Here is a 15,327-nt window from a genome sequence, read left to right as displayed (position 1 = left end):
GACCTATTATTACTCGTTTAAAATAAAAATAATGTGACTCCTAACATTTGTGAGACGGTTATTAAGATGTATATATTGATATGACAATAATTATTAATAATGAGAATGAATCAAATTAGTTCCAACAATTAAAAACAATTACTCCACTTTACAAAATGAATTAATTTAATTTAATTTATTTACATGGATTGCTAGTAGTCAATGATTAGATCGACAACTGTCTTTTTACCTTTTTAGGTTAACATTAATTAGTCTATTAATCCTAATAAGTCAATAATAGCGTACAAAAACAGTCAAACTCGGTGCATTTCACGAGTTAAAATTTTTCGAGAGTTGAACAAGAAATAACAAAGAAGTTGCAATTTGACGTGTTACTGTTGTAAAAGTCAGACAAGGCCTAACAATAATATTACACAGAATTAAATTTTTATACAATACCTCAACTTCATATTATCATCAAAATGTCGTCCATGCATTATAATATATATTATGAATATACATTTGATCTCTTATATATATATATATATATATATATATATATATATATATATATATTATATGATTTGCGTGAAAATCATTGAACAATGTTAATTCACGTCTCCTGCTCCGATGAGGTCGGAATCGAATAAGACCAGTTCGAACAAGCCCGTGTTCTTAATCTGGTGTTTTTTTTTCTTGTCATCGATATTAGGAACACGTTCTTATTTTTGTATTTTCGGTGTTTTTAAATTAAATTCAAACTTATATGCTCTTACTTGTTTGGTCATATTCTAAAAGATATAACCTAAAAGTTTGTTGTGTTTTATTTTCATTTTTTATACGTTATAAAAACTGGCTACAAACTACCAAGTGGGATATTTTTATCCTAGGTTAAAAAAATTAAGCCAATATTTTAGCCCAATTGTGTAGGCACGGCTACAATATGGGATCGTCCGGCCCATTTTTATTCTATAAATTTTGAATGGTTTAAAAAAATTGAGACGAAAGTAGAAAATGGATTGTATTTTCGGGTAAAGAAATCGAGACGGGGTAAAGGGCAGATAAATGACATTATTTAGGATTTTTAAAATAATATACAAGGCTGTTTTAAAAATTTTAGTAGCAATGAATTTTAAAAAAATATAACGAATAAACTTTTAAAAAACTGATTGTTACGGAAGGTCATAATAAAAATAGTTTTTATTTGTTAATATTAGTTCTAGTAAATTATTTTTTAAATTTGTTACAAGTGTACTTATTTTTCATCTTAGTTACTTATGTAAGACTACAAACGTGAATATTAGCGTTAAGTCAACGAAATATTGAAAAATGATGAAAATTTTAAAAATACAAATATAACATACTGAAGTTTGAAACTAAAAAATCAACATTAGCCATTTTTACTTGAGTGAGTCTAATGTGAGACCGTCTCACGGATTTTAATCTGTGAGACGGATCAACCCTACCGATATTCACAATAAAAAATAATACTATTAGCATAAAAAGTAATATTTTTTCATGGATGACCCAAATAAGAGATCTGTCTCACAAATACGACCCGTGAAACTGTCTCACATAAGTTCTTGTATTTTTACTTTGCGCCATGACAAAAATCATGATATTTATTTTATAATAAAGATTTTGTCTTTTATTTACTATTAAAAATATATTTACTTTAAGGATAAATATCAAGTGGAGAGTGACTGCATTATACATGATATAAATTATAAGTAAAATAACAAGAGCGCAAAGACAAGAGCCTTCGAATTTGAGAAAAATGGTTGGAACCTACTGTGTAGGTAAATTTTTTATGATAGTATAATAAATTAATTAGGGCAACCACCATCTGGACTCCCGTGAAAACTAAAAAATGCTAGCATATTATATAAAATTAATTATATTTAGAATGAAATGATTTTCAAACCACATGTTTTTAAATCACAAAAACTCTTTTTGAAACGGTCTCATCGTTAATTTTATGAGACAAATCTCCAACATGATACGGTTAATGAAAAATATTAATATTATGATAAAATTATTATTTTTCTTTATAAATATGACACGTATAAGTAAAATTATCTCACAAAAGACTTGGTCTTTTTAAAATCATGCATAAAACTTAACATGAGGCAAATGCATGATATTTTTAAAAACACAGGTAAAAGATTAATTTAATATCAGATTTTTTTTATGTTTTATAAAGGTGATAAATGTAATTATCCCTTAAAAATGTAATTGAAAATCCCTAAAAGAACTGTAATTTCGTATGCATAACTATATGATCAATCGGGGAATCGAATAAACTGATTCTTTGCAAAAAGGAAATTTAAAAACCGAACTGATTTTTTTTTTTTTTTTTTTATCAAAACTAAACCAAACTAAAAATTAGTTATTTCGATAGACGACTGAAGTAACCGAATTTTTTTTAAAAAAATTATCAATAAAGTAGAAAAATCATACCGTGTAATTCAAAATATAGGGCAGGAGAGAAAAAAATGATAATTCATGAAATTAGATTTATTTTTATAAAATGGACAATATTAGATATGAGTAGGTATCTTGTGAGACGGTATCACGAATCTTTATATATGAGACGGTCAACCCTACCGATATTCACAATAAAAAATAATAATATTAGCATAAAAAGTAATATTTTTTAATAAATGACCCAAATAAGAGATCATTTTCATAAAATACGACTCATGAGACCGTCTCACACAAGTTTTTGTCATTAGATATTTGTAACCCATTCTATTGGTAATAACAATTGTATTTATTAGGAAAATGATCGAATATAGTTTAAATATTTATGTTTTATTTATAAACAACGATGCTCGATCTATGGTTGATATAAAAAGAACGTCGCATGTTCGAACTTAGACTTGTATTGCAAATTATTTGTTTTCCTATTAACATTTTATTACTTTATAATTTTATCGGGAGGTGGAAGATTTCACAGGTTTCTCAAATAAAATAATATACGTAATTAAAAAATATAATAAAACAAAAACTTGAACCATTTGCGACGAAAAATCAAACGAGGGTGGGCGTATCAAACCTCGTGTCTCCTCCTTTTAATATTAAATCAATAGTTTTTAATAATTTTGGAGATTTATATTATTTAAATAAAATTACAGGCATTAACATAAATCTCGAAGTCTTAAAAAGAAACTTGAATATTAGATCAGAATTAATTGCGTGACGAGAAAAGTGTCTATCCAACCGACCTTTATATTTCCTCGCACTCGACACACGCCATTTTGTTATTCCTTGCGCCTTCTCTCGAATTAATGGCCACTCAATTGGTACGACGAGCTTTATCCAGGGTTCCGCCACTCTCAACGGCGGCCGGGGCCACCCTTTTCCGGGCCCATGCCTCGGAGGCCCAGGCTCAGCAGATGGAGCCCGCGGGGAAGCCCAAGACCTTCCAAATCTACCGATGGAACCCGGACTCTCCCCAGAAGCCCGAGCTCCAAAACTACGAGATTGATCTCAAGGAATGCGGGCCGATGATTCTGGACGCCTTGATCAAGATAAAGAACGAGATCGATCCGACTTTAACTTTCCGCCGCTCTTGCCGCGAGGGGATTTGTGGGTCGTGTGCGATGAACATCGATGGCCGAAATGGCCTCGCCTGTTTGACCAAGATCTCCTCCGGCGGCCCTAGTATGATCACGCCGTTGCCTCATATGTTCGTGATTAAGGATCTGGTTGTGGATATGACGAATTTTTATAATCAGTATAAGTCGATTGAGCCGTGGTTGAAGCGGAAGAGCCCGCCGGAGACTCCGGGGAAGGAGATTCTGCAGAGTAAGGCTGACAGGAAGAAGCTTGATGGGATGTATGAGTGTATTCTGTGTGCGTGCTGTAGCACATCCTGCCCCAGTTACTGGTGGAATCCGGAATCTTACTTGGGCCCTGCTGCTCTCCTGCACGCGAACAGGTAACATTTTCTCGGTGTTCATTTTTACTCGAGATGAAATTTGAAGAATTTGTCATATTGGATTGAATTTGCTGGATAAGTTTTTCCATGTTTTTGCTTATATTCTGTGATATTTTGACTAATGTTCTTGGAATAGATTCTAACACTCTTAAGAAGTATATTAAGAATATAGTTGAACTAGCAAAGAGTTTTTCAACCTTTCTGTGAGAAGGTGTTGTCTTTCGGTATTGGAAAATATTTACTAATGAAGAGCATATAGCCTAAATTCATGGTTTGCGGGAACTGCAGTTGTGGCCAGAATGGGAACGGTGGTTGCTGTGATGAAGTACCAGGCTCTAAAAGACTAAAGTTGATTGATTTTCTTTCTGTGGGACTCCTCTAGTGTAACCATGCTTGTCATTACTGGGCTTTGATTCGCTTTTTTTTTTATTGATAAAATGATTGGCTTGGGTAAACATTAGATGATTTAATTGTATTCACGTTCGGCTTTTGCAAGAATATTCAGTTTATGGGATATGTATATTTGAGAAGTAAGCCATATTTTGGGGTATTGCTTGGACATAAATTGGTACTTGTTGAGATAGTGAAAGATGCTGATGGTATTGTTTGCTTTTTGCTATTATCTGATTATCTGTGTTTGATTCAGATGGATAATGGACAGTCGTGATGAATATACTACGGAGCGACTTGATGCTGTAAATGACGAGTTCAAGCTGTATCGATGCCATACCATTTTGAATTGTGCTAAAGCTTGCCCAAAAGGACTGAATCCAGGAATGCAAATCTCGAACATCAAGCAACTTGAGCGTTTAACCCCTTAAACGTCCATCTTAGAAGATGAAAACGGGGTTGTGTGCTAAAATTGTTTTGAAGGATTGATCATAGTATTTTAGAATAATATAAGCACTGATCATGATTGTTTTAAATCCTGTAAAATTTCCATCTTTAGTGAAGTTATCTTTAAAATAAACACATCTCCGGACCTTTCTTTTGGATACTCGCGGAGTCATTTGCATTTGGCGTGTGTAAGGAACACAGAGTACCGCTGGAGAACTCTTGTATTGTTTCTCTCTTAATGTTATGGTCATTGCAAGATATTACAGTAATTTAGCGTCTCAGCAGCATAGGATTGTTTTCATGGTTTTTGCAAGTGTTATTGATTGTTCTCGATTTTGAAATATTACTCTCCCCTTTTTACCGTTGCTCACTTCATGTATGACATGATGCCTACGGATTTTGTAGCTGACTAGTTGGTGGAATCAGTAAACAGACCTGGTTACGCTTCTCTTGGAACCGTGAACGTTTTGCACTAATAAAAAATTTATCAAATATTTATTTGTCTAATAAAAAAATATATCTATTCAAAAGTTTTCAATGAATCAAATATTACAATCAGGATTATTTAAATATGTTATTATCATTATAAATCTCGAGTTCCAGTCATCCAAAAGTACACAATGAATCAAATCGTGGCCGTTTATATATATATTTTTAAAAATAACAATAATGGTCGACCCGGTTAACTTGCCCGTTAACCACTGGCTGATTTTAGTCCGGGTCTAACCCAATTCATGGTTAGGTCTAACTAAAATTGCGTGTAACAAATCAAATTAAATATTTAAAAACTTTAAGCTCGATTTCGAGCTCGGTTTAAAGGAGAAATTGTTCAAACATTTTTTTACTCGAATTAGAGTTCAAGCTTGACCGAAAAATTCAAATATATTTTTAATTTATTTGAATTGTTCTTTGAAAAACACGTTAGTAGTTTTCGAATTACTATACACAATAATTTGGATATGAATTTGACTTGAAAAAAAATTGAAAATGTTTGAGTTTGGCTTATTTGACTTGAAAAAATTTGAAATTTTTTGAATTCGGCTCGAAGTCAATAATTTCGAAAACACGGCCATTCGTTTGGACTTCCATTAAATATCGGAAGGGTAACCTTGTCGAAGCCGTTCAATTCCAGAGTTATCTTTTATTGGACTCGAAATGATCGATTTTATAAACGTGAGGCAGGCAAGTTCGAGTAATCTTTTATCGGGCTACACACAGACAGCAGCCTTAACATTTGAACCCGACTCGAAAGCTCTCAGGCATTTTATTGGGCCTTCAACTGTAACTGAACTTATAATTCTCGAACCAATGTCCCCATTTTTAACTGACATTTCATTAACAGACTACTCGGATAAAATGTGAATTACTAAGGTTCAAAAAATAAATATTTTTAATGTAAATATTGAAAATTTAATAAAATAAAAGATTTAAGGAAGTAAAAACTATAAATTTAAAAAATCCACCTAAAAATTAGGAATACCATATACCACCTACGATTTTTTGTATAATATTTACCTTGTGTATTTTGAACGTGCGTACATAATATACTTTAATCGTGAGCAAGTTTGTTACAAAATTTGATCGTTAGTGTATAACTACACTCAATGATAGGTTAAATGAAGTCAAAATTTGTTAGATCCAACAAATACCAATTTATTTTTATTCTTAAATGTTATTACATAGTGAGAGTATAATCTATCTTGTGATTCTCCTTTTCATACTTTATGCCAATTTCTACTCCTCGTAGCATTGAAGTTAAAAAAAATAGATAATGTAAATTATTAAGTTTTCGTTTTTGGTGGTGCAAATTGTCAAAATTTCATTCTAGTCCAATAATTTGATTTTTTAAATCATTTTTCTCCAATATGCTACCATGGCACTAAATATGGATAAAAAAAACATTGAATATTATTGACCCTATGATGAAGTCGGACATTAATGAAATATTTGATGTCATGTCGAAATTACAAGAAAAAATGACAATAATGAAAAAAGCGAATTTATTGGAGTAATTTTTGATAATCTATATGATCAAATTCAAAACATGAAAATTTATAATACGAAATTTGTAATTTTATAGTGACAATAATAATTGGCTCAGAATTAAGTACGGACCAATAATTGATTCTCTGGAAGCTCTTCCCATCGCACAAAAAGGTTAAAAAATGCTCACAGTAATTAAACTGACACAGTCGAACGATTTATTCTCTCGATTAGATTATTCATCGACAAAGATTTGAACTTCGAGGATCCAGCTGCCAATTTATTGCTCTTTCATTATCAAACTTCCACTGATTATAATTCCCGGTCGAGAAATCAGGAAAAAATCAGTCTTGATCTACTTGTTCAAGAAATTTGATCGAACCCATTACGATTCTCTGGTCTTTTTTCCCACCAAGGCCCGAATTTTACTTGGAAGATATGAATTTCAGGAGCATGGAAGAGTTTTGGCCTTTTTACATGAGCCAGCACTCAAAGCCAGCGACAAGGCGCTTGCATTTTGTTGGAACATTATTCGGTAGTTCGTGCTTCATATGTGCATTGCTATTCAACTTCTGGTGGTTTCTGTTATTCGGGCCTTTGATTGGGTATGGGTTGGCTTGGGGTAGCCATTTCTTTGTTGAAGAGAATGTTCCTGAAAGCTTTATGCACCCTTTTTATTCTCTGATTTGTGACTACAAGATGGTTTGGTTAATGCTCATAGGCCTAATGGATAGGGAAATCAAGAGGCTTGGTAAGAGGCCTCTTTTGCAAGCCTACTGATCTACATACACTCTTTGAGTGGCATCATACATCGGGCAGCTCCGGGCGGCAGTGGCCAATTGCAAAGAAAAAACTTATACTTGTTATAAGATGTGATCTAAATATGTTTCTTGTTTCTAGTTGGTTCTTGGCCCCTTTTTTTGTTGTTAAACGTTTGGTTTTGTTGAATTTGTTTTCTGATTATACTTGTATGTCAGTTGTATACAAACAGAAACAGAAAGTATTTATAAAACAAATATTTTGACTTTTTTTTAAGAAATAAAGAGTTGATTTTTGATTATTATAGTAACAAAAAATTAAATTCTTTAACTTAATTAATTCTCATCTTCCTGCGATTAAAATTTATGTGTCATCCACCCCTTATTCCCCAAATCGTGATCTGTCAAGTCAGAACCAATTTAGTCGATCCACAATCTACATTGAGAAAAAGTGAATTCATCCAGAAGAATTGATCGACCAAAATTAAGTTGGTCGACCAAGTATTGTGAGTCAAATTTGGTCGACTAAGAAGAAATTTTTCTGGTTCGACCAACATAATATTGGTTGACCGTGAAAAAATTCTTTTTGATAGACCCATAATTATTTGGTGTGCCACACTTATTTTTTTAATTATTAATTTTTGTCTATTATCATTCTCTTAATTTTTGTTGAATTTTGTATGATATACCTTTGGATCGACCCAAAAGTAAAGCAACAAGGGTCGATCCAAAGGTTGTTTTTGGGTTGACCTTTTTTTTAAACACATGAATACGTGGATTTGATAAATATGACCGATAATTACTTAATTTTGACGGATAATTACACAATTTTGACCAATATAGCATGTTTTTAACATAAGAATCACATAATTTCACAAGTATGTATCGGGTTTTCTCGCTTGACCAAGAAGGCTCTCCTATGATTTTCTCTGTTGGCAACCATTTCTGCAGCAGAGGAAGTTAAACTCTCATTGAAAGTCATGACGATGAAAGAAACAAAAAAGTTGAATGTGCTGAGAGCGATTTCGCAGATTTTTTTATTGAGTTTCCTCACATTACCATTGGGAACAACAGTGAGACTAGTCAGCAAGTGCTGCGGAGACAACGCTCCAGTTCTTGGAAGTTTGAACTCTTGTATGCATTGTCACGCGCCAAGATTAGAGTGAGTCGATATCCGGCTTTGTTTCACAATCATACAATTATAAAATAACAAGTTCATAGTACAGTTAAAACCAAAACAATTTTTTTCATAAAAAAATAATAAACATTGTCTTTACGATGATGTGAAACCAAATACAAAAAGAATGGAAGCGAATTACAATCTAAATAAAGTACATTAAAAAATAAAAACATCTTTTGTTCATCTTAGTTATTGTTTGGGAATGGAAAGTAATTAGTGAATCTTTTGGAAAATAGTCAGTAAATGGAGGTCGGTCAATAAATAACAAATGCATATATTTATACGATTCGAAAGAATAACATGTCAAAATAAAATACGAACAAAATGATGACACCGAAAGTTATATTACAGTTCCTAATTTTTATTATCCAAGCGACACAACCATATTATCGATTATTATATCTCATCGCATCAACGCGATAACAAATCAAATATCAAAAGGTCAAAAATTCTTCTGTTACTTCAAATGCAAATCATATCATCGATTTCAAATAGTTTTAAACATAATATATCTTGGAGTGAATTGTTCCCAAATTTTTGTTCGAATTTCAACAAAGGTCTGTCTAAAGAATATTTGGGAGCATTAATGTAATTGGTCTTATGCCTTAATATCCATTCAGTACCTTATGTGCTCGAAATCGACTTGCGTAGACGTGTACTATAAGATGAAATGCCTTTGTTCAAAATCAACAAATACAAAAATAACCAGGAGAAATTTAGACGAAGGTCAGACAAAAGTGTCTTTGCTGCGCAAAACAGCATCTTTCCGTTTAACCGATGATCTGCAGATTCTGAATAATACATCAGCATGACAGCATCCCTCTTCCGAATCTTGAAACTAAATGGGATTGAAGGCACAAACGTACTAAAGAAAAAAACTCTAATTCTCGGGTTGAAAGAGGTTAATCTTTGTTACATACTTATATTCAATTGCTAGCATCTTTTTCCTATTCAGTTCATCACTCTCTTGGTCTCTCTGTTTTTTTTTTCTTTTCAGATAAAGGAAGTGCTCAAGGGATCACTGGATTCCAAAACACCAATATCAGATACGGTTCTATCATGAGTTATTTGGCTGCTACCCTTTCTAAAATAAAGGTTCTTCGCATCGGCTAAATATATGAAGCCGATGCTTTATCTCAGATTCGAACTAGTAAAAACTTACGTTAACGTTGTGAGATGATTACTGCTAAAGTGCTTGTGCAAAAATCAACTAATAGGTTTCTATTATAGCTCAAACAGGCCAAGACTTCATGAATTTCTTTTAGTTTGCTTACCATTCCCTTAGGGAAGGTTCAGTCTCTCTTGGGCAATTACTCTTGTCTTGGGAGCATACATAACGGGAAATTTAGGAAAAAGGGAGTGGATTGTGCCTTATTTAAAAAAAAAGATTCACATGTCAATTTACATAAATATCCTTTTACTTAAGTATAATACACCATTAATTTAAACTATTAACATTAAATTCATTCAGGTTATTCAGTCAACTCTAAACTAAGTTTTTCTTCCGTCGACCTCATTTCATTTTCTTTCCATCAATTCTCGATGCAAATATTTCCAATCTAAATAAACTCAATCGCTTCTATTTCTTCGACTTGTTTAAAGAAGAAAGGGTCGACTAACAAATCATTGACCAAAATTTTGATCTACCCAATATTTTACTTGAGTCGACCAAGATTTGATCTTGGTCGACCCAAAATGTTGAGTCGAACAAAGCTTGGTCGACCCAAGTGAAAATCAAGGCTTGGTCGACTCAAACAAAGCTTAGTTTACCCAAGCAAAAAATTGTTTGGGTCGACCAAAGTAAAAATCAAAGATTGGTCGACTCAAGCAAAACTTGGTGGACCCAAACAAAAAATTGCTTGGTCGACCCAAATAAAAATCAAGGCATGGTCGACTCAAGCAAAGCTTGGTCGACCCAAGCAAAAAATTGTTTTGGTCGACCAAGCTTAGTAGACCACAAAGCTTGGTCGACCAAAGCATTTGCTTGGGTCGACCAAGCTATAAAAAATTGGATCGAAGTAATTTGGGTCCACCGATTAGCGACGGATTGTATTAAACTGTCGCTATTAGCGACGGATTAAAAAAAGTAGTCGGTTATCCGTCGCTATATAAATCAAGACAGTTTATATTAATCGTCGCTATTAGCGACGGTTATAAATATACCGTCGCCAATAGCAACGATTTCATTAATCTGTCGCAAATAGATTCGACGACAATTTAAAAACAGTCGCTTAACCGTCGCTAATTTCTGGGTCGACCTTGTTATATTTGGGTCGACCATCTTGATCTCTGGGTCGACCCATGTTGACGGATAATTACACAATTTTTACCAATGTTGCATGTTTTTAACATATGAATCACATAATTTCACAAATATGTTCTATGATATTACATGTTTTGACATATGAGTCACAATTTCACAACTATGTTACATGTGTTTTGACATTTGAGTCACAATTTCACAACTATGTTACATGTGTTTTGACATATGAGTCACAATTTCATAATTATGTTAGATGTTTTAACAAATGAATCACAATTTCACAATTATTTTACATGTTTTAATATATGAATCACAATTTCACAACTATATTACATGTTTTAACATATGAATCAATGATTTCACAATTTTGTTTTAGCATATGAATCATAATTTCACAAATTTCACAATTATGTTATATATTTTAACATATGAATCACGATTTCACAACTATGCTACATGTTTTAACATATGAATCACAATTTCACAACCAACTATGTTACTTGTTGTTTTAACATATGAATAACAATTTCACAATTATGTTATATGTTTTAACATATGAATCACAATTTCAAAACCAACTATGTTACATGTTGTTTTGACTAATGTTGCATATTTTTAACATAATTTCACAAGTATGTTCTGTAATATTACATGTTATGACATATGAGTCACAATTTCATAAGTATGTTACATGTGTTTTGACATATGAGCCACAATTATGTTATATGTTTTAACAAATGAATCACAATTTCACAACTATATTATATGTTTTAACATATGAATCACAATTTCACAACCAATTATGTTACATGTTGTTTTAACATATGAATCACAATTTCACAATTATGTTATATAATATTACATGTTTTAACATATGAATCACATATTTAACTGGGTCGACACAATTTCACAATTATGTTATATGTTTTACTATATGAATCATAATTTCACGACTATGTTATATGTTTTAACATATGAATCAGTGTTTTAACCTATGAATTAGAATTTCACAACTATGTTACATGTCTTAACATATGAATCATAATTTCACAAATTTCACAATTATGTTATATGTTTTAACATATGAATCACAATTTCACAACTATGTTCTATGTTTTAACATATGAATTACAATTTCACAAATTTCACAATTATGTTATATGTTTTAACATATGAATCACAATTTCATAACTTTGTTGCATGTTTTAACATATGAATCACAATTTCACAAGTATATTATATGTTTTAACACAATTATGTTACATGTTTGAATATATAAATCACAATTACATAATCACAAGTATAGTATGTTCTATAATATAATATGTTTAAACTTATTATGTTACATGTTTTGACATATAAATCTCAATTTCACAACTATGTTACTATTTTAACATATGAATACAATTTCAATTGAATTACATGTTTTAACATAAAAATCACAATTATATGTTATCACAACAATTGAATTACATGTTTTAACATAAAAATCACAATTACATGTTTTAACATATGGATAATAATTTCACAACTATATTGCATATTTTAACATATGAATCACAATTTCATTACATAATATTACATGATTTAACTATACTGGGTCGACATAGTAGCATTTATGTACCAACTTGGGTCGACCCAAAGTTCCAGCCTTTTGAGTATACCCAAAATTCCAATCTTTTGGGTCGACCCAAAATTTTATTGATCGACCTAAATTTTTGTTGGTCGACTAAGAAGAAATTTCTTTTTGGTGGACCAACATTTTGGTCCTTTGGTCTCCCAATTAAAATTTACGAGCCATCTATCCTTCCACCCAGAAAAATTGGTCGACCAAAATTAAATTGGTCGACCAAGAAGATTTTTCTTGGTCGACCAAAAAGAAATTTCTTCTTGGTAGACCAAAAGACCAACACCTTGGTCGACCAAGAAGAAATTGGTGTTGGTCGACCAAGAAGAAATTACCAAGAAGAAATTGGTGTTGGTCGACCAATTTCTTCTTGGTAGACCAAAGGACCATGGTCTACCAAGAAGAAATTTTTTCTTGGTAGACCAAAGGACCATGGTCTACCAAGAAGGAAATTTTCTTCTTGGTCGACCAACACCAATTTCTTCTTGGTCGACCAAGGTGTTGGTCTTTTGGTCTACCAAGAAGAAATTTCTTCTTGGTCGACCAAGAAAAGTCTTCTTGGTCGACCAATTTAATTTTGGTCGACCAATTTTTCTGGGTGGAAGGATAGATGACTCGTAAATTTTAATTAGGAAATATGTGTGTCGACCGAGAAGAAAGATAAGAAGACAATTAATTGATTAAGTTAAAAGTTTAATTACGACTAATATAATAATCAGGAGTCAACTCCGTGTTTCTTAAAAAAAAAGTCAGGGTCCTTGTTTTTTAAAGAACTTATTTCTCACTCCTACTTTTTTAATTGTCCCCATAAATAACTTACACAAGAGCATAGTTAATTCGGAGATGGTACAATACCCCAAATTCCACCTTAATATCTTTCCTTCTACCAGATTTTCTCTCTTAACCGACAAAGTTCTCCTTTAAGTTGGCTAGATGTCAAGAAAATATTTTATCCAAAAGGTCAAGACAGTTTTGTTGAAGGACCCGCGACGTTTATGGTGACTGATGATTTGGTAATGTCAACTCCACCTTCAACCTCCATCATTTCCGCTCTTAATCAGATGAAAATTCCCACGTCCGACGTTGAGAAACATGAGCTTGGCATTGGGGTGGCAGAGGTAAGGTTTTAAAGTGTTGCTATGTAGGCCTTAAGTTTAAGCTTCTCTCACCTCGACTTTGTGCTTTAACTGATGGCCTCAAACCATTCTCCAAATTAAAGAATCAGCCAAAGCAAGAGAAGTGATGCACGCGATTTCTTGCAAGAAAATAAATTGTTGTATCAAAATTTTCTAGTGCTTTTGTCACATTTATTTTGAGCTTTTACTCACTCAAGTTAAGTTTGATTACACGTTCATTTAACACCATGTGAAAGATAATTGTATGATGCAAAATCTGTGAAAATCACGCTAAATTTCATTGAATATGCGTACGTTTAGAGGAAAATAGAACTCATGCACCATAAAATCATGTACAGAGTAAAAGTGTGGCATAATTTGCAGGAGCTTCAGTGTGGCATGAATTTAAATTTCTATTTAATGGAGCACAAGACAAATTTTTCTAAAAATAATTTGTTTTCGAACTACTAAGATGGTTAATTTCAAAAATTACATGGGACAAATTTTTTATTTTTAAAAAATTGTAATTATAATCTCCCTTCAATAAATCCACATAATAAATTCCACTAGATAATTATTTTTTTGTAGAAAAAAAAACCCCAAAAAAACTGACTAAGTCAATTGTCAACATCTGCTCTGCCATATAAGAAAACCCGGTTCGGTCGATTATGCCTTTACAGGCAGTGCCCTGATCCATTGAGCATCTGCCACGTGGAAGGGCTTTACTATATTTTATTTGCAGACACAATTGACAAAGTCCTTACCACTTGCAAGATAAAGTTACTTTCCTGACCATTCCTAACCATGTTAAAAGAAACGCACCACCCCACGTTTCAAAAAGTTTTGCAGATCCAAAATTATTGCTCCCAATAATTTTGCTCTCACTTCTCAGAAGGCTTCACCATTCCAGATCTGAAAACACCAGCTTCGTGGTGGTCTTCGGCGTTGCAGTTCAGATTTAAAAACTTCTGCGGCTATGGTGTTGGCTTCTTCCTCGTTAGCTTTGCCTCCATTAATTTGCCTCTCACTTCTTGTAAACCACAATTCCAGCTCTAAAAGCTTCTTCGTGTTCCTCGGCGTTGAACTTCAGATGTGAAATCTTCTGCGGCTATGTTATGCGTTTTTCCTTGTTAGCTTTAACATTCGGGTATCTTTGTATTTTTTATTTTATGCCACCTTTTGGTTTATTACAAATGTATATGATTTATAGAAATCAACGTCTTATTGTAAATGAATTGTTTGAGCTATTGTCAAAAAACCCGTTAAGCTCTAAATTTTTCATGATTGCAACGAATTAATGGAAGTATTGATTGTTATTACTCATGGCAATTCCTTTAAGATTGGTCTTTGCATTGGATTGTACACTGAGTTTTGCTAGCTGTGGAACATAATTTCCTGGGGTGTCAGAAATATTTATCTAAATGCAGGATTTACTGCATTGGATTTATACAATTCCACTGAATATGTATCATCTATGTCATGCTTGGTTTACTGATTGTTTAGAAATATTTATCTAAATGTAGGGGAAAACTTACGTTGTTTTTGTCGGGAGAAAATCTGGCATTTACGACAATTGGGTAGATGCTCAAGAGCAGATTAATGGATTTAGCGGGGCTTCCCATAAAGGATATAGTAGTAGAGA

The 15,327-nt window shown here is 32.5% G+C and overlaps 2 protein-coding genes across 2 annotated transcripts; both read left to right on the top strand.

Moving 5' to 3' along the window:
• Window positions 1-3,197: 3,197 nt before the first annotated feature.
• Window positions 3,198-5,048, top strand: LOC140826204 (succinate dehydrogenase [ubiquinone] iron-sulfur subunit 1, mitochondrial-like). The gene is made up of 2 exons (XM_073188389.1): window positions 3,198-3,922; window positions 4,569-5,048. The coding sequence occupies exons 1-2, from the start codon at window positions 3,270-3,272 to the stop codon at window positions 4,741-4,743; spliced, it is 828 nt and encodes a 275-aa protein (XP_073044490.1). The 5' UTR covers window positions 3,198-3,269; the 3' UTR covers window positions 4,744-5,048.
• A 1,844-nt stretch (window positions 5,049-6,892) lies between these two features.
• LOC140828206 (uncharacterized) lies at window positions 6,893-7,689 on the top strand. Its single transcript, XM_073191187.1, has one exon. The coding sequence runs from the start codon at window positions 7,181-7,183 to the stop codon at window positions 7,520-7,522; it is 342 nt and encodes a 113-aa protein (XP_073047288.1). The 5' UTR covers window positions 6,893-7,180; the 3' UTR covers window positions 7,523-7,689.
• The last annotated feature ends 7,638 nt before the right edge of the window (window positions 7,690-15,327 follow it).

This window comes from Primulina eburnea, chromosome 3, assembly GCF_022965805.1.
Source record: "Primulina eburnea isolate SZY01 chromosome 3, ASM2296580v1, whole genome shotgun sequence".
Lineage (NCBI taxonomy): Eukaryota > Viridiplantae > Streptophyta > Magnoliopsida > Lamiales > Gesneriaceae > Primulina > Primulina eburnea.
The sequence above is the reverse complement of the archived record's forward strand: the minus strand, read 5'-3'. Positions and strand labels throughout refer to the sequence as shown.